Genomic DNA, 19,727 nt, shown 5'->3' with positions numbered 1-19,727 from the left:
TTTTAGTAGAGACGGGGTTTCACCATGTTGACCAGGATGGTCTCGATCTCTTGACCTCGTGATCCACCCGCCTCGGCCTCCCACAGTGCTGGGATTACAGGCTTGAGCCACCGCACCCGGCCGTTTTGGAATTTTCAAATGTTTTATTTATTGGTTTTTCATCAATTCTTTTTTTTTAAATGTATATATATTTTATTGCACTTTAGGTTCTGGGGTACATGTGAAGAACACGCAGGATTGTTGCATAGGTGCATACATGGCAATGTGGTTTGCTGCCTCCATCACCATCACCCATATCTGGCATTTCTCCCCATGTTATCCTCCCCAACTCCCTACCCCCCACTGTCCGTCCTCTAGTCCCCCCCACAGACCTCAGTGTGTAATGCTCCCCTCCCTGTGTCCATGTGTTCTCATTGTTCAACACCTGCCTATGAGTGAGAACATGCAGTGTTTGATTTTCTGTTCTTCTGTCAGTTTGCTGAGAATGATGGTTTCCAGGTTCATCCATGTGCCTACCAAGGACACGAACTCATCATTTTTTATGGCTGCATCATATTCCATGGTGTGTATGTGCCACATTTTCCCTGTCTGGTCTGTCATTGATGGGCATTTGGGTTGGTTCCAAGTCTTTGCTATTGTAAAGAGTGCTGCAATAAACATACATGTGCATGTGTCTTTATAATAGAACGATTTATAATCCTTTGGGTATATATCCAGTACTGGGATTGCTGGGTGACATGGAATTTCTATTTCTAGGTCCTTGAGGAATCGCCACACTGTCTTCCACAATGGTTGAACTGATTTACACTCCCACCAACAGTGTAAAAGTGTTCCTATTTCTCCACATCCTCTCCAGCATCTGTTGTCTTCAGATTTTTTAATGATCGCCATTCTAACTGGTGTGAGATAGTATCTCACTGTAGTTTTGATTTGTGTTTCTCTGATGACCAGTGATGATGAGCATTTTTTCATATGTCTGTTGCCCTCATATATGTCTTCTTTTGAAAAGTGTCTGTTCATATCCTGCCCCCACTTTTGAATGGGTTGGTTTGTTTTTTTTCTTGCAAACCTGTTTTAGTTCTTTGTAAATTCTGGATGTAAGTCCTTTGTCAGATGGGTAGATTGCAAAAACTTTTTCCCATTCTGTTGATTGCCAGTTCACTCTAATGATTGTTTCTTTTGCTGTGCAGAAGCTATCAGTTCTTTTATGGTTAGAAAATATGTTTGACTTCAGTCTTTTAAGTATATTGCGACTTCTTTAAAGACCCAGCATATGGTCTGTCTTAGTAAATGTTCCATGTATACTGAAACTAATGTATGTTATGCCATTGTGGGATGTGGTATTCTATAAATGTTACTTAGGTCAAGTTGATTGATAGTGATGTTCAAGTCTTATAAATATTTACTGATTTTCCCTTTTCATTTCTGTAGAACTAAGATGGGAGTATTATGTTCTACATTTGTGAATATGTCCTTTTCTCCTTTTAGTTCTGTCAGTTTTTCATATATTTTTGTAGCTCTCTTACTGAATGTGTACACATTTAGGATTGTAATGTCTTCTTGATAAACTGATCCTTTTATCATTTATGAAAGATCCTTTTTATTTCTGGTAATTTTCTTTGTCCTAAAGTTACTTTGTCTGATATTACTATAGCTACTCTGGTTTTCATACTTTTTTTGATGATTTGTGCATAGTGTGTGTTTTTCCATCCCTTTGCTTTTAACCAATACATTTCTTACATATTTACAATGATTTTCATATTGGTCATATATAGTTGGATATTGTCTTGTTACCAATATGAAACTCCTTACCTTAAATTGCTATGTTTATGTTTATTGCCATTTTTACTTATCTATTGCTGTGGTTGGGCTTAAGTCCATCATCTTGTTATTTGTCATTTTTTTTTTTTTTTCACTTTTTCTGCCTTCTTTTAATTTAGCTGAGTGATTTGGTATTTTTAAATCCAGTCTATTGAATTATTAGGTTTACCACTCTGTTATTACTGTTATTGTTATCTAGAGTTTAGCATACACATTTTTAACATATTACTATCTACCTTAATATCACATAATACTACTTCATATATATTGGATGAATTTTAATATACATTTCAGTTTCTTTCCTTTTTTCCTTATCATCTTATGCATTTTATTTCTCCCTGTGTTATAAACCTGACAATACATTATTGCTATTTTTGTTTTAAACCATAATGTATCTTTTTAAAAATTGTACAAACTGATAAAGTTATGTTTGGAGTCCATTTTCTTCAACCTGAATAACTTTTCCATAACAATTTGTATAGTACAGATATACTGATAAGATAGTTTTTCCTTTATTTCACTTTTTTCTTAGATGAAGTTTCATTCTTGTTTCCCAGGCTGGAGTGCAATGTCACGGTCTCAGTTCACTGCAACCTACACCTCCCAGGTTCATGTGATTCTTCTGCCTCAGCCTCCCAAGTAGCTAGGATTACAGGCACCCGCCACCATGCTCGGCTTATTTTTTTGTATTTTTGGTAGAGATGGGGTTTCACTATTTTGGCCAGGCTGGACTCGAACTCCTAACCTCACGTGATCCGCCCACCTTGGCCTCCCAAAGTGCTGGGATTACAGGCATGAGCCACCATGCCTAGCCTATTTTTGAAGATTTTGTGGGATATAGAATTATAGGTTTTTTTCTTTCTCATTCATCACTTTAAAATGGTAGTTGTATTGTCTTTTATACTCCTTTTTTCTTCTAGTGAGAAGCCAGTGATAATGCTTTATTCTCTGATTGTATTATGTCTTCTTACTCCCTCTAGCTATATCTTTGCTATCCTCTTTATTGTTAGTTTTTAGCAATTATATTTTGAAAGGTGTTGGAGTGGCTTTCTTTATGTTTATCCTCGTGGGGGTTCATTGAGCTTCACAGAATTGTAGGTTTATATATTTCATATAATTTGGAAAATTTTGGCAGTTCTTTAAATATTGTAGTTTTCCCTTCCTTCTGTGATTCCAGTTATACAAATGGTAGACTTTTTTGATGTTATCTCACAGATTACTAAGGCCATATTCAATTTTTTCAGCCTTTTTTCCCTCTGTTCTTTTGTATCGATAGTTTCTGCCTTTAAGTATAGTGATTTTTCCTTCTGCAGTGTCTACTCTGCTACTAAGGCCATCCAGTAACTTTTTCCTTTTCAGATATTGTATTTTTTTCTAGCTCTAAAGTTGTCTTTGATTCTTTTTTGTAGTTGTGAGCACTCATGTTGTGTTCATGTTTTCCTTTATAGCCTTAAACATATTTATAATAGCCATTTTAAAGATTTAATCTGCTAATTCCATCGCATCTGTCATGTTATGCTTTGAATATCCCCTCTAAACCTCCTGTTAAAATTTAATTGCTCTTGTAGTACTGTTGATCTAATCACCTTCTGCCTTCATTAATAGATTAATGCCATTATCTTGGGAGTGGGTTAGTTATCTCCAGACTCCAGCCCCACTTTTCTCTCTGCATTACGTGCTTGCTTGGCCTTCTGCTTTCCATCATAGAATGATATAACATGAAGGCCTTTGCCAGATAGTAGCACCTTGATATTGAACTTCCCAGCCTTCATGAGCCAAATAAACTTATATTGTTTACAAATTACCCAGTCTGTGGTATTCTGTTATAGCAACACAAAATAGACTAAGACATGTTATTTCTGGATTTAGTTTCTACATACTTATTTTTTTTCCCATTTTTTTTTTTTAATCATGGTCAGTACATTTTTTTTTGAGACAGAGTTTTGCTCTATTGCCAGGCTGGAGTGCAGTGGTTGGATCTCTGCTCACTGCAGCCTCCGCAAGCAATTCTTCTGCTTCAGCCTCCCAAGACTACAGTGTGTGCCACCACGCCCAGCTAATCTTTGTATTTTTAGTAGAGACAGAGTTTCACCATGTTGACCAGGATGGTCTCAATCTCTTCACATCGTGATCCGCCCGCCTTGGCCTCCCTAAGTGCTGGGATTACAGGCGTGAGCCATTGTACCCAGCCGGTTAGTATATTTTAATTGGATGCTGGACATTGTGAATGTTATGTTTTCAATTGTTGGAATTTTACTCTTACTTCTTAATAAGAATTCAGTTATTTTCTGGAAATCATTTAATTTACTTCAAGATCAACCTCATCTTCTGGAAGTTTGTTTTTAAGATTTATTAAGATGGTTCTAGAATAGCCTATCTTCTAAAACTACTTTAGCCTTCTAAGATGTGAATCTGGGTCTCTGCTGGATGTCTCATATGTTCAGTGAGGATTTTCTTCTTCAGCTGGTTGGATCATAAGTGTCACTCAACTCTAATAAAGTTCTGGTAATTGTTAAGATAACGGCTCCCTAGCAAATTTTCTTTCTCCAACAGTTATTCTTTGCTCTGTGCACACCCAGCATAGTATTCAACCAAGGAAACTCTCATGCAGATTTCTGGAGCTTTATCTATGCGTATCTTTCTCTTCTTCAGGACCCTGTCCCACACATTTCAGTCACCTCAACTTTCCTGAATGCCGAACTCTGTTTCCTCAGTTCAGCAAGATCCTGTGCTCTTCTTGAATTTTTCTCTTCTTATGCCACCAAAAAAAAAAGTTATCAAAAGATAACACATGTGCATGTGTGTGTGTGTGTGCACGCGCATGTGTGCATATATTTTGTGTGTATGTATTTTTCCATTCTCTGTGATCCCAATCCTATACAACATAGTTGTCCAGTGTCTGAAAACTGTCTTTTTATATATGTTGTCCAATTTTCTATTAGTTTATGACAAGAAGGTTAGTCTGGTATTAGTTCTTCATCATGACTAGAAGCAGAAGTAAAAATGTATCACTTGTCAGTATAAGGAAGAAGGATTAGGGCAAGGTATGTCAATCAAATGAAATCTTTTACAATGCCATGTGGAGTTAAAAGAAGAAGAGAGGGAAAATGCCAACAGATAAATGCAGAACATCTTGTAGAAAATAAACCAGGGCAATAAGTAGGAAGGTCGTAGAACAAAGACTCAGCTCAGAGAAAATGACTAGGTTTTTTTATGATCCAGTAATTCCAGAAATCTCTCTGTTTAGCATTGAATGAAAAATAATTTCAACAAAAATCCTCAGTATTAATCTCAAGTTCTGGTGGGTGAGTAAAGAAAAGAGAGACAATTCCCTTGGTCAACAGTGGAATTAGGAGGATAACAGAAGCACAAATAGAGGTAAACTAAAAAGGAAAAAGTAGTGTAAAATGTTGTATGATAACTTGGGTTCAGAGTTTCTTGACAGACATAAGAGAGCAGTATATAGTAATTTGTTCCTTTTTTCTAAGACATGACACAGGAGTTCAGGAAGAATCAAAGTAATTAAGTAATAATTATTCATGCATTCTTCATATAATCTACTCTCTCCTTAAAAAACAGTGAGTGCACATTAAAATATTTAATTATGTCTAGTATGTGGTATTGGAAAATTACCCAGGGATGTGACAGGGAAGCTGGGAAACTGCTTGAATTGGAAGGCAGCAGTGGAGGACAGACCAGTTACACGTGAGGTGTGATGTAGGGTACTTAGTGTATCTTCACTCACAGCCGTAGGAACTGAAGGAAGAGGGATGGTCCTTCATCAGAAAGGTTGTGAGTTTAAAGTATTTTGTCAACGTAAGGTTTTCAGAGGTAAGTTAAGGGCCTTTGAAAATGTGGGAAGTTGAAGTTTTAAAAGATTACTGTTTCATTTCATTTTTAAGATAGGAGAAGCTCAAACATGCTTGTATTCCAGGAGGAAAGAATCAGTGGCGAGAAAAGAGAGTTGCAAGATAAGGAAATGATATGGAAGTTCTTGAAGGTGTGGGAGTGATTTGTTGAAGTGGGGAGAAAAGCCAAAAAAGAGTGAGGTGGAGGCATAAGATGAGTCATCTTTGTGAACATCCAGGTCCCTCAAAATGACCCAAACAGAATGCAGAAGAGTAATCTACATGCCAAAGTCCTTGATGGGAAGGCGATTGTAACTATACAGGTGGTCACTAGAAGGAATTCTGCTCTCTAGGTTTAAGAAAATCCTGGAAGAGGTACTTATCAGTTGGTGATAGCAATTGGCGATAAGGGGCTAGGGAAAAGTGTGAGAAGGTAGGAGAGTGTGTTTTAAAAATATCATTGTTTAAGGTTTACAGATTGCAGTGAGTTAGGGTAAAAGAGAAGTATAGTTCTAAGGAAGGAAGTACAGAGCTTTGGGGATGAAATTATGAAAGAAAATAGAAGATTAAAGAGACTTAAATTTGGCACCAGGAACATTGGTTCCAAATGGAACTGTAGCTTGAAGGTTTTTCACTGCCAGAGCCAGGAGAGTGTTTAGGGTTATTTTATGCCCTGTGACAATAGCAACTTGAAACCTTAGTTCCGTCATCAGTGAGAATAAAGCTTAATTCTGAAAGCTCTGCTGGTGGGATTTTAAGGTATTATCTACATGGAAACAGGATGAAATCTAATACATACTACAGAGGAGAGGCTCTGGTTTATTTGTTGGCTCAGAGAAGGTACTAAGATAAATAAGATTCCATATTCAAGATAGTCAACTAGATGCAGCAAGGAGGAACATCTGCTGCTGAGAGACAAGAACTTTGGGAAGGCTAGCACACTCCTAGAAAATCTTAAGAGGGAAGGAATTGAGAGTGGATGGAGGGAGGAGGCTGGGACTGGGCTGAAGGGGGAGGAAGCTGGGAACTCCGCACAGGGTGGCTGAGCACCAGGACTTGTTTCTAACCCCCAGTGACTCCTGGTGAAGAGGTAGGAGTGGCTCACTCTTGCCTTGGACCTCTGGGATCCTAGCAGGAGGAGAACCATGTCCTCCACAGACCCTTGAGCTGGTAGGAAAAGCTGCTTAAAGAGGTGACAGGGACAGCACCCCAGCCTGTATGGAAACCAGAGGGCTTGGTGTGGGAATAGATACAGTGGGGCATGGCCAAGGGTGTTCATTTCTCAAGACTTGCCATGCTCCCCTAGGAAACTTTAGCTTAGGGCGACTGTTGTATCTGGACAGAGCAGGACAGTCTTGCCCTTGGGATGGGGCTGGTCTGATCTGAATGCTCTCCTCTCTTCCGGCCTCTCCCAGTCTGGCCGCGCCTGCTTGCCACACAACTTTGAATACCCAACCAGGGTGCTTCCTGAGGCCTGCATAATAGCTCCTTTACTAGCAGACTGTGCCCAGCCGTCGCAGACCTCCAGCAGACTGGCCTCCACTGACATGCACCAGGCTACCCACAGCCTCTCTTCACCACATTGCCAGGACACACTCATGCCCCACGACTCCCCTACTTTCTTGCCAGTGCACACACACAGAGCTCGCCTCCCCCACTGGCACACACGTGACAACAACAACAAAAAAAACTTCAGGCCAATATCCTTGATGCACATAGATGCAAAAATTCTCAACAAAATACTAGCAAACAAAATCCACCAGGAAATCAAAAAACTAATCCACCACAATCTACTAGGCTTTATTCCTGGGATGCAAGGTTGGTTCAATATAATGGAACTCAATAAATGTGATTCATCACATAAAACAGAACTAAAAACAAAAACCACATGATCACCTCGATGGATACAGAAAAGGCTTTTGATGAAAATCAACATTGCTTCATGTTAAAAACCCTCAACAAACTAGGTATTGAAGGACCATACTTAAAAATATTATAATAAGAGTCATCTATGATAATCATAACCCACAGTCAACATCCTGGAGTTTGAGACTGCAGTGAGCCATGATTGTACCACTACTCTCCAGCCTGAGTGATGGAAAAAGACTCTGTCTTTACAGAAAAACAACAAAAATTAAGCATACCCTTACCATACAATCTAGCAAATCACACTCCTCAACATTTACCCATATGATGTGAAAACATGTTCATACAAAACCTGCGCCTGAATGTTTATTAGCAGCTCAATTCTTAATTTCCAAAACTTGGAAGTAACCAATATGCAAGTGAATGAATAAATTAGTATATCCAGACAATGGAATATTATTTAGTGCTAAAAAGAAATAAGCCATCAAGCCATGAAAAGACATGGGACGATGTTAAATGCATGTTACAGAGTGAAAGAAGCCAATTTGAAAAAGCTACATACTGAATGATTTCAACTATATGATACTGTGGAAAAAGCAAAACTATGGAGACTGTAAGAAGGTAAGTTATTGCAATGGGTTGGGTGGGTAGGGACGATGGCGGAACACAGGTTTTCAGGCCAGTGAAATTATTCTGTGTGATACTACAAGAGTAGATCCATATCATGATCCATGTGTTAAAACCCAAATAAGGTACAACACTAAGAGTGAACTCTAATGTAAACTATAAACTTAAGGTGATGATGTGTGAAAATGTACCTCAATAACATATGTATGTACCACTGTGGTGCAAGCATGTTCATAGTTGTGGAGTTTGTGGGATGGGGGCAGGGGATATGTGGGAATTATTTGTATGTTCCACTGAACTTTTCTATAAACTTAAAACCCCTAAAAAATAAAATTGGTTAAATAAAAAGAGAAGCTAGTATATACAACATTTCAGGTGGTCTGTGGATTGACAGAGCACACACTCATCTGTCATTAGATTAAGTTCCTTAGGTATTGAGCCAATGTCACAAATCTTGTCAGAGATTACATAGCCACACAGTGCAGAAACAGATACATAATGCTTTCCATAGCCCCACTTCCCTAATGCAGAACCTTTTCTAGGGTGTGTTGGGTCCTTGTCTCCATACACAATTTTATTAAATGTTGTATTACAAAAGTGACAATGATTTAATGATGAAGATTCAGAATATGGGATAGAGAAGAGGAACTTATCCATTCATTTATTGTCTAGTCAGTGCATGTGAAGTTTCCAGGCACCACTTTTTCCTGTTCCGTTTTGAGAACTTTCCTTCTTGTCCTTTATTGTCAAATGTACCACTTCTGGCTATTTTTTATAATCTTCTACCATGAGAAAAAGGCAGCAGTGTTATTATTCATAAAGCTATGGCTCTTTAAAATCTGTTTGTATTGAAGCAGAATAGACAGATTTTTTTACTTCTGTAGTTCCCAAATACTATTAACTTAATATTTGCTATATTGTTACTTATGACACTGCATTGTTGGCTTCCAGGACTTGAAACTTGTTACCACATTTAACAGGTGATGACCAAATGCAGGTCTTAACCCAGGGTTGTCAGCAAAGTGTGAATGATAATTTATCTTCTGGTTGTGTTAAATTTGCCGTTTGGAATTTTAGAGCATAAACAGAACAGCACATCTTCTAACCAAATATTCCCTTGAACTCTTGAAACCATAAACACTGTGTTTCTACAATATGCTCCCTTCCAGTGTTGACTGTACCCCTGCTTTCCCTCACACTACCATGAAGAGTAGGCAAGGACCATGTTATTATCAGAGGGTATGTTCAAGATCTCTTTTCCTTTTTTTTAACTTTTCCACATGATTGTACTACTATTAAGGAATAGAAACGACCACCAGAAATCTTTGGTTGCCCTCCATTTGGTAGCTATTATTTACTTCTTGGAAGCCAAAGTTGCTCAGAACATCACTTAAATTGCTTTTCTATAAGTGTCAGACTTGGAAATTAAGTCATACTGTTAGACATGAGGGACTGCTGAAGCAAATGATATGAGCAGACTGTGGCATGTCTGTCAGAGGTTCCTTGATGCTGATAAAAGAGGTAGTGGGGTTATGATGACTTCTACTGACTTGTTCTAAAAATCAACACAAATATATTTAGGTTTTATTATTGTAATAAAGGGAAACTTGAAGTGGGAGAAAATGAGTTTATAAATCAGTTTTTTAAAAGACATCCAGATACCACTTTTAAAAAAATGGATTAACACTTTTAGTGGCTTAAAAAATTCATACCCACCCCCTCTACATGGAAGAAGAATAATAAACAGCAAAGAAACAAATGAAAATGCTGATTTTAATATAAGATATTTTTTCCTAAGTGTATTTTCCTGTGAGCACGACCAGCGACGTAATTCCTGAGGCCCAGTGCAAAATGAAAATGCCAGGCTCCATGTTCAAAAATTAAAGCTGTCAAGATGGCATTATGAGGTACCTAGATTGGAGGAGTGAATGAGAGATTCATCTTTACCGAGTCATGGCCTCCAGATACCTGCCATATGCACCATGACTCTGGGCATGTGCTGTTGAACCAATGCCCAGGCATCTGCCTAAGCCAAGGACGGCAGTAGTCACTGGAGAGGGGATAGCAAGGGGGATGCCAGATAGGACCTGGGACAGCAAGATGGGGAAGTGGTGCCCGAGAACCAACTGAAGACAGAGAGCAGGAGGCAGGGATGCCTGTGAGCCTAGCCCACAAGTCTCTGAAGCATGCTCTTTCGTCTCATTAGACCACTTATAAAACAGAAATTAACAGTAAAATTATTAAGAAATCTTAGATGGCAACTGCAAAGTATTAAAAGCATTAAACCCCAGGGGCCCTGTATGACTGGCCATACATCCATGACTGGCCCTGCCTTGGACTTTTACCAATGTGTACTGCTAATATCACCTGATCATATGGGAAGCACTGTAGAATTATGCTGACCATGAAAGGAGGAGTGAACGTGTCACATAATTTATAATATAGATAACGTTGACATAAGATATCAAGAATTGATAAATAGTTTAGATTCCAATAAATTCATTAGTGAACTATTCTTATTGCACAAACCCAAACTAAGGTAGGGGGATGGAGGAGGATGACTATCTTAGTCTGTTCAGGCTTCTGTAACAAAACACCATAAACTAGGTAGCTAACAACAGAAATTTATTTCTTATACTTCTGGAGGCTGGGAAGTCCAAGATCAAGATGTCAGCAGATTTAGTGTCTGGCAGGGGTCTTATTTCTGATAGATGGCTGTCTTCACACTGTAACTTGATAAGGAAGGGAAGAACTCTAGTTTCCTCAGTCCCTTAGAAGGGTACTGTTCCCATTTAAGACAGATCCACCCTTATATCCTATTCACCTCCTAGGAGCCCCACCTTTTGATACTATCACATTGCCATTAGGTTTTACCATATGAATTGTAGGAGCACACAAACATTTAGACCATTAGCAATGACTAAAAAAGGCTCACTACTTACTGGAGCTGAAAGTTACAGACATTAGGGACTATAAAACAAGATAGTCATGATGTGTGCTGTAATAGAGATAAAACAAGAACAACAGGAAAACTAGGAGTAAAGAGATTAACTTTGACAGGGACTGTGGACAAGCCCTTTGAATAAAATGACTTTAGTCAGGCCATGATGGATAGGTAGAATTTCTACTCCCAAATATTTGTCCTTCCAAACTAAAAGGGACAGTATGAACAAAGATTGTGAAATGCATAGCTTGTTGACAGATGCCTACATGTGGAGACATTCAGGCATTATTTTATTATATTGAAGGAACATCTATTTTCCAGACACTAAAATGAAAGCAGGGACATAAAAATACAGAATTTGGAATTAGACAAAGCCACATTGGAGTTGCTGTTTACCACTTACCAGTTGTGTGACTGGAGATAACTTGCTTAACTAAGCCTCAGTCATCTGTAAAATAAAGATAGCAGTTTTGTAGAAGTATTGTACATATGAGGATTAGCTGATACAATGTTTGTAAAACACTTCGACCAGCACTCTCAATCTGGGAAAGGAGAAAAGCAAATAGACTTATAATTGTGATAATAAATGCTATGAAGGCACAAAAAAGAGTGGCTCTGTCTGCTTGAGGGTGTTGTGCAAGGCTTCATGAAAGAGATGATATTAGAACTGAAGTCTGAAGGGTAAGTCATGTGTTTGCAAGCTGAGGAAAACTGAAAAAATTTCTTCTTAGGGTGAGGTTTGAAAATGAACTCCCTTTATAATCTGTGTGGGGTGAGGGTAGGGATAGGGATGGAAGAGTAGCAAGCAAGAAAAAGATGATCATATATCCTTTAAATCTATGTATAAAGACAAAAAGTAATGTCTCATTACCACCCCCAAACCACTTTTACCTGATTTGAAATACCGGACTCTTCTACTAAGAAAAGACAGGAGACTTTCTGTGGTGAGCTCTCCCTCATATAAGACGTAAACAAGTTTGCATGACAACTTCTGAGGCAGATGTTGTCGTTATTTTCTTCCTTTTTTTTTTTTTTGTTATTGTTGTTTTTTTGTTTTTTGAGACAGTCTTGCTTGCTCTGTAGCCCAGGCTGGAGTGCAGTGGCACGATCTTGGCTCATTGTAACCTCTGATTCCCAGATTCAAACAATTATTCTGCCTCAGCCTCCCAAATAGCTGGGATTGCAGGTGTGCACCACCACGCCCAGCTAATTTTTTATTTTTTATTTTTAGAGATGGGATTTCACCATGTTGGCCGGGCTGGTCTCGAACTCCTGGCCTCAAGTGATCCATCCACCTTGGCCTCTCAAAGTGCTGGGATTACAGGCGAGAGAGAGACACTGTGCCCGGCTCTATATTTTCTTCTTTCCGGAAGTCACGAGCCAGGAAAGAATAAGTGAAACTTTTAAAAAATATAGTTGTTTTTCTTACTCTCGTGGAACATTTTGCTTAGTTGGTAGACATTTATAACAAGAAATGATTGGCTCTTTTAAAAATAGGAATCCTAGTGGCTGATATGTTTTGCCATGTATTTTAAAGTGCATGTCTTTTTGTGTCTTCTTCCAGCCTGAACACTTGCCTTTGCAGACTCAGTTCAAAGAAAGTGAAGCTGGCAGTCTTCAGCACTCTGTAAGTAACCATGTTGTGGGTATCAGCCCGGGTGGATCTAGTAGCTAACATGCTTATTAAAATATCATTTAATTGTATACAAGTTCATTTTGTTCATCTTTCCCCTATTTGAGTGTCTCTGCTAAGATTTAGTAAACTCCTTGAGCTTGTTTACTCTTAGAAGTAATCAAGTTTTATGAAACCCATAACCAGGCAGAAGAGTCTGCACCAGAGACACCACAGAACATCATGGGGGGTTCATTTTATAAGTGCTAGCTGAGGCCCAAGGTCAAGCCAGAAGGAAAGGTCAAGACATTTGGCAGATGTTTTCAGTTTTGTCAGGCATATGTTCAAATGCCAGTTCATTTTGCTGTGTCCTTTCCCCAGTTCCCCAGAGTTAAGACGAGGTTTCTTTTGTTTGGTTGGTTGAATTCTCTGTATATCTCATATGTTCATTTCAAGCTTGAGCCTTGCTTGAGAGACTCCTGAGGTTTATAATCCCAGTCTTCTGCAGGTTACCTTAACTGATAGCAACTCCAAATTTCAAAACCTGAAACTGATCTCAGTCCCCCTTAGTCACAATTTTGTATTTAGGAGCTGCTACTTTTCTGATTCAGGATATTATAAGCAACAAATGACTGGAAAATATAAGTTGTTGAACTTTACCTTGTCATTTAATAGTTTTTGGAGTAATGAGTCAGGGACACTAAACTGTAATGAATTTGTTCTTGCCTGTTTTTACCAGTGCTAGGAAAATGCAAACAGCTGTTCTGCTAATGTAAGCAATGTTTGAATTTTTAGAATGTACTAAATAGCAGGAGTTTTGACTATGAAGATGAGAATCCAGTTGGGGAAGATGGCAGTCAGCAGACGTACCCTCTTTACAATCAGATGTGCTACCAAGACCGGAGCCCTAGCAAACATCATCAAAACGATGCTAAGAGAATCTACATCAACCCACAAGAACATTATGTGTGATTTTTCTCTTTTTCCAATGAGCATTCTAACAAATGTTTATTCTTAGATTGGGGAGAGAAACTGAGGCTAATAGTTATTTAATTGTCTCTCATATAGAACAGTCCCACTCTAAGGGTGTTGGAAGTCTTAATGAATGACACAAAGCCAATAGCAAATTTCTTGTCTTCATTAAGGGTTTCTTAACCACCAGCTGTGTTTGTGAACTTGACTCTAGCTTTGTGTGTTTCTGTGCCAATGGTGTTTAACTACTAACATTTGCCCTACAATGGCATTTTCATTTAACAGTACAGCATCTGCCTGTGATAACTGCAGTGATTCTCCAGAAAGAAAGGCCCCAGCTGGTACTGTTAACTTTGTTGGGTCTCAGGCATGCTAGCCTGTTCATCTGTAATTCACACGGGCATGAAAATGAGTTCAGAATCTATTTCACTAATTATTTAGCTGGGATTTGGATTTCCCTGACATATTTAATACAATTACAATACCTGAGGAAAGAGGCAAAGCTTGTTCTTCATCCAAATAGCAACAAAATGCAGTTGAAAACTTGGAGCCTGCTGGTTGCTTTTAAACCCTCATGTTATTATGATATATATTCCTTGTTGATCACTGATGTCCCGAGGGATACATACCTCTTGCTGTAATCTGCCTACTCTTGACTAACTGTGTATAACAAAGGTTCTTCTATTGCTTTGTCATTCTTCCTACAGTCCTGCTCTTTGCTAGCTAGATTAGCCTATTTTGCACCTATTAAATTCTAAAAACCTTGTTTAAATTGTGTACAGCTTTTAACCTTGTTCTTCTTTCTCTAGTATTTTACGTGACAGGCTCAGCTTTCACTTCTGAAATTTCTTTCAAACCAATCCCAGCCACAGTCTTTACCTCCCCCTCTGCATTCTTCAGACCACTTATCATCCATGTTTTATCTACCTCAGAAAAGCCTGCTGGAAAGTTACCATGAAATAACTTCTGCTCTTAAAAGCAGGTGAAAATTTTGAAAACTTAAAAGGCACCTCAATATGGCATGTTTGTTAAACCCACATGTTCTTTATCCCTTCTCCTGCTTTACCTGGTCACCGAGAGTCAAGAGGTGCTAAAAAGTAAACATAATGACTTATCTACCATGGTACCCTGTACACTGTAGTGCCTGTAAATGTCTGTCTTGAGTTTTCTCATCTCCCTTTGCTAACTTTCCTTCCCTGAGATTGACAGTAGTAATTACGATGAGGTGATTAAAGAGCAGAGGTGGAAGGAACACAGTTTCACATGAATGTCCATCACTTCCTCACATCTTAAGAAACGCATCTTACTGTGTGTTCTGGAAGTTTAGAGGTGTGTCAAATACATAGAAAATGCTACAAACTCTGCATATATTAGGAAAGAGTGTATATTTGCAACCTAAACTTCAAGGGTAGAGGAGAATGTTAGCACAGATTTCTAATGAGATGCCAAAGATACATTACGATTTATATTGTGCTGGCTCTAGTTCTTTGTCTGTTTCTTTCTTTTTTTTTTTTTTTTTTTTTTTTTTTTTTTTTTTTTAGTTGCCATGCTTTATCAAATTATCCAGGTAGTTTTACAGCAGAAATATTTTCTCCCCCATTTACCTGAGTGACTAACAACTCTGGGAGAAAGGATGCTTAAATTCCAACTCAATGCTTTAGCTAGGTAATTAGCAATGTTAAAGTCTATAGCTGTAAGGATCAAAGGGTGAATTCCAAGGATGCTCATTGCTACTGTGCTACCTCAGAGTAGGAGTTTACTGCCCTTTGTAGCAAAGAATATATTCAACTTTATTATTTGGAAGACCAACACTGAATTAGTGTAACTGAAGGTATAGGAATCCTGGCAATTGTTTTCCAATAGGATGATGGCTGTGGTCAGAGCTCTCCTTGACAAGGAAGTGTTTCATAAACCCTGGATGTTATGGAGGCAATAATGTGGTGCACCAGCTCCTTTAGAAAGCTTTAGAAATGTCAGTGCCTTACATGTTGGCGATAGTTTCCAGGGTCCTGCTGGGAAGTGAATTGTTGAATTAGTTTCACAAAAGCATACCATAGACCCAGGGGAGTGGCTGTCTTCATTTGCATAAGAGAAAGGAATTTGGAAACACTGGTTCTCAGGAGCCCTGTGGCCTGTCTTCAGCGCCCTCCTTCTCATGAGGAGCTTTCTGTCTACCTTTTAAAATTCTCAGTGTAGTTATGAAAAAGAAATTGCAGGATGTAGTCTCACCTCTCCTGAAGCCACTGAGTTCAATATCTACTTTGCCTTTGCGTCACCTGTGATACTTCTTTAACTAACTGGTAGATCATATAGCCCTTGGCCCTTTACACAGGTCACGTAAGTTCTATAACAGCTGATCCTGGTGCCTTCCATTTGTTCTCTCTAAAAACTGGGCTAAATAGAAAGCAGCTTTAAAAGGGTTTGATCAGCCAGCCCTCTCTTCAAAAGTTGCCATCCAAAATTAGCCTGTTGATCTCTAAATTTGGAGACTAGACTACTTGACAATGCCATTTAAATTTGGAAATTAGATTCTTAAAGGTCAGTGATTGAGGTTTAGGGTTATAATCCACAGCTGATATTAGATACTCTTCCCATAACTTGTTTACTAAAACACTGTGAAACATAAATCCCCAGAGTGCTTATCTACTTATGGTTGCAGCTTTGCATTTCTGGGTGGGGTGTGCATGCTTATCTTAAACACACAGCATTTATTGCCTACTTTGTAGGTAGCCCAAGCTCCAGGAGTGTGCATTGTTGCTACAGTAGCAGATCACATTGTTCTTTGCACACCACACTAAGAACAGAGCATGCACACCACCTACGATTAGCTTGATGTAATGGTATAAGAAGTCCATGTTCTTTGGGGCATGTAATATAAAATTCTTACTGGGCTAAGCTTCTATGTACATAATAGATACTTAAGAAATGTGCTGAAAACTAAATGAACGGGTTTCCCCATTACTTTCCTATGGCCTTGTTTACTTATAGAGACAAGATAGTTTCTTCATCCTGTTATTGCAAATGATTTCCTGGAATCCCTTTCACAGTAGTCTGAAATTCACTATTTGGTTTTCCATTTATCATTCTTTTCCTGCAGTATACTGGTGTTCTGGCGCTATTCTTTATATACAGTAGAGCTTTCTATTAAGCCTCATTCCCTGGAGTTTGGAAGGTAGACCATTTACCAAGTATCAAAAGAACAGGTACTCCCAGCTTCACCTCTTTCTAGCCATTGAAATAGGCAAGTCACTTAACCTGTCTGGGGTATCATTTGCAACCTCTGAGAATTGTGGTGAGAGTTGAAGAAGATGATAATGAATGGGAAATTGGAGAATTGTAATTTTCCTTCAAACTGACAAATGTCTATGACTCTCTCATTGTTGCATATTGAACCTAAATGTCCAGGGCCCTCGCCAGCATTTAGAGTACTGTAGTTTCCCTAGTGATTACCAAGTGGCAAAATGAAAATTCCAGTTTGATCAAATTCACGTATAGCCAAGTGCAAGTTAGAGAAGTTCCTTTTACTATAACAAATAATTGTCATGTGGAAAGCTCTTTATCTGAATTTTAGCTGCTTAAGCTTTAGCTAGAATTGAAAATGCATGTTACTATTACCAGTATTTGCTCTTATTTTAAAAATTGCTACTAATAACAAGTAACATTATTGAGTATATAGTATGGATTGGGTTCTAGGGCAAGAACCTCACATGAATCATCTCAAGGAGTAGAGCCAGACTCCTGTTTTGCCCTATTCCCGGGAGCTCCTGTGGGGACACACAGGCTCACACTCCCCTGCCATACAATCTTAGGGCATGCTGAGCAGCAGTTGGCTGTTACTTCTCCCAAATCTGCTTTTGGGAGTGGGGAATATAGTTTTTAAATTATTTTTAAAGCAGAGATATAAGAGAGTATATAGAATAAAACCATCAGAAATGTTTATTAAGATGAAAGCAAGTACATATGCTCATTTTTTTACTTAACTATGGGTAATCCAAATGCTCAGAATCTCATATTCATTAGATTACCCATAGCTACGAAAACAGCCAACCAAAATTACAAGTACTTCATCCCAGTTGGCTCAACTTTAGTGGGCACAAACCTCTCTAACATCTCTCCCTCAACTTAGTTCTTTAGTATGCTCATTGCTCTGTTTGTTTGTTTCACCTTTATTGAACTCCCAGGAGTGGCAACACTCCTATGCTGGACAACTGGAAAGAAGTCAGAAAGACAGAAGAATAGAAAAGCATCAAACAGAAACATCACAGTCCCCACTTGTGGCTCAGCTCTGTGCTTCTCTTCTTCCTGTGTTTGGCTAAGGCCGTCCCTTCCTTCTTAAGTCATTTGTAGACGTTATAGCAGGACCAGGGAGTTTCATATCTGTTAAACTAGAAGCTGCTATTTCCAAGCTTATTTCAACTGTTGACTACGTCTGGATTGATATTGTTATATCTACAAAAGTATTGGGTTTCCTCTGCTAGAGAACATTATAACCTGGCCTTTGCCAATTTGGGAACTCATAATTATTAGGTTGTTTCAGCAGCCTTCAGTAGATAGAAATGTGTGAGGGCTGTAGGTCTCCCAACCTCACCAGGTGGTACTTTACACTGAAATCAGGTCTTAGACCAAGTGCTGCATAATGCGTGTTTATGAGCAAGCAGGCACCAGAGCAGTCATGCAACCTGTTCTGTAAGCTTAAAAAAGTCCCATCTCTGTCCTTCTGTGCAACCCAACATTATCCTACCTAGAAGAGTTATTAGAAGTGAATCCAGGAATTTCTATTTCTAGGTCCTTAAGGAATCACCACACTGTCTTCCACAATGGTTAAACTAATTTACACCCCCACCAACTGTATAAAAGTGTTGCTATTTCTCCACATCCTCTCCAGCATCTGTTGTCTCCAGATTTTTTAATGATCACCCTTCTAACTGGCATGAGATGGTATCTCAATGTAGTTTTGATTTGCATTTCTCTAATGACCAGTGATGATGAGCATTTTTGTGGCACATATACACCATGGAATATTATGCAGCCATCAAAAGCGATTAGTTCATGTCCTTTGTAGGGATATGGATGAACCTGGAAACCATCATTCTCAGCAAACTGATACAGGAACAGAAAATCAAACACCACATGTTCTCACTCATAGGTGGGTGTTGAACAATGAGAACACATGGACACAGGGAGGGGAGCATCACACACTGGGATCTATCGGGGGGAAATAGGGGAGGGACCTGGGTGGGGGCGAGTTGGGGAGAAATAGCATGGGGAGAAATGCCAGATATAGGTGATAGGGAGGAAGGCAGCAAATCACACTGCCATGTGTATACCTATGCAACAGTCTTGCATGTTCTTCACAAGTACCCCAAAACCTAAAATGCAATACAAAAAAGAAGTGAATCCAGGAATATTGTAGCAGATTCAGTCAGGCGAGTCAATTCTTAGTTTCACTTCTAACAGAGTAAGTTAGGAATCCCAAACTGCTAGCCTTATCAGATTCTTATATACTGCTCATGGGAGGAGTAGGGTGCCCTACAACGCTTGGGCTAATCCACATATCTTTAACACTATTAATTTGACCATTGGAAATATTTACTTATTAACAAAATCTCTGGTGTTAAGTTACAAATAAAGTTTTTGTGGTAGTCTCTGAAGTGACTAGAGTTTTTTTTTTTTTTTCAAATGCTAACAGCCCTGAAGTTGTATTCCTGATTAGGATATGTCAGATGTTAAGCAACCACCCCCAGAGTAAGTATTGTGACTGAGTAACATATGCCAAAATAATTTAAAGAAATTATATCAAGTGTAACAGAATTTGTTAAAGATTTTGCAGATTATTCTACCCTCACAGTAGGGTGGGGTGAAGCTGTTTACCATTCTAAACTCAACAACCTGCTGCATAGAGTTGAACTGGCATTTATCCTTAGTGACAGATAGCCTGTTCTTTCTTAGGGGTATGTCTGTGTGTATGTAAAAATTGCCACTAAAAATTTGCAGCTCAGAAAACATTTTGCAGTTCACATGTACAAGAGAATCACAC

At 38.7% G+C, this 19,727-nt stretch overlaps 1 protein-coding gene across 2 annotated transcripts in view; it reads left to right on the top strand.

The window, feature by feature from the left end:
- NECTIN3 (nectin cell adhesion molecule 3) overlaps window positions 1–14,462 on the top strand; it is a 136,489-nt gene extending 122,027 nt beyond the window's left edge. The window contains exons 8-9 of one of the 2 annotated variants that reach the window (XM_017547835.2): window positions 12,671–12,733; window positions 13,514–14,462. In XM_017547835.2, coding sequence (XP_017403324.1) covers window positions 12,671–12,733; window positions 13,514–13,690 — 240 coding nt within the window. In that variant the 3' untranslated portion in view covers window positions 13,691–14,462. Of the gene's footprint in view, window positions 1–12,670; window positions 12,734–13,457; window positions 13,479–13,513 lie in introns of those variants that run through there. The other variant, XM_017547836.1, reaches the window with a different exon arrangement.
- Window positions 14,463–19,727: the final 5,265 nt, after the last annotated feature.

The sequence above is a fragment of the Cebus imitator genome, unplaced genomic scaffold (assembly GCF_001604975.1).
Source record: "Cebus imitator isolate Cc_AM_T3 unplaced genomic scaffold, Cebus_imitator-1.0 Scaffold201, whole genome shotgun sequence".
Taxonomy (NCBI): domain Eukaryota; kingdom Metazoa; phylum Chordata; class Mammalia; order Primates; family Cebidae; genus Cebus; species Cebus imitator.
This window is presented reverse-complemented; position numbering and strand designations above follow the sequence as displayed.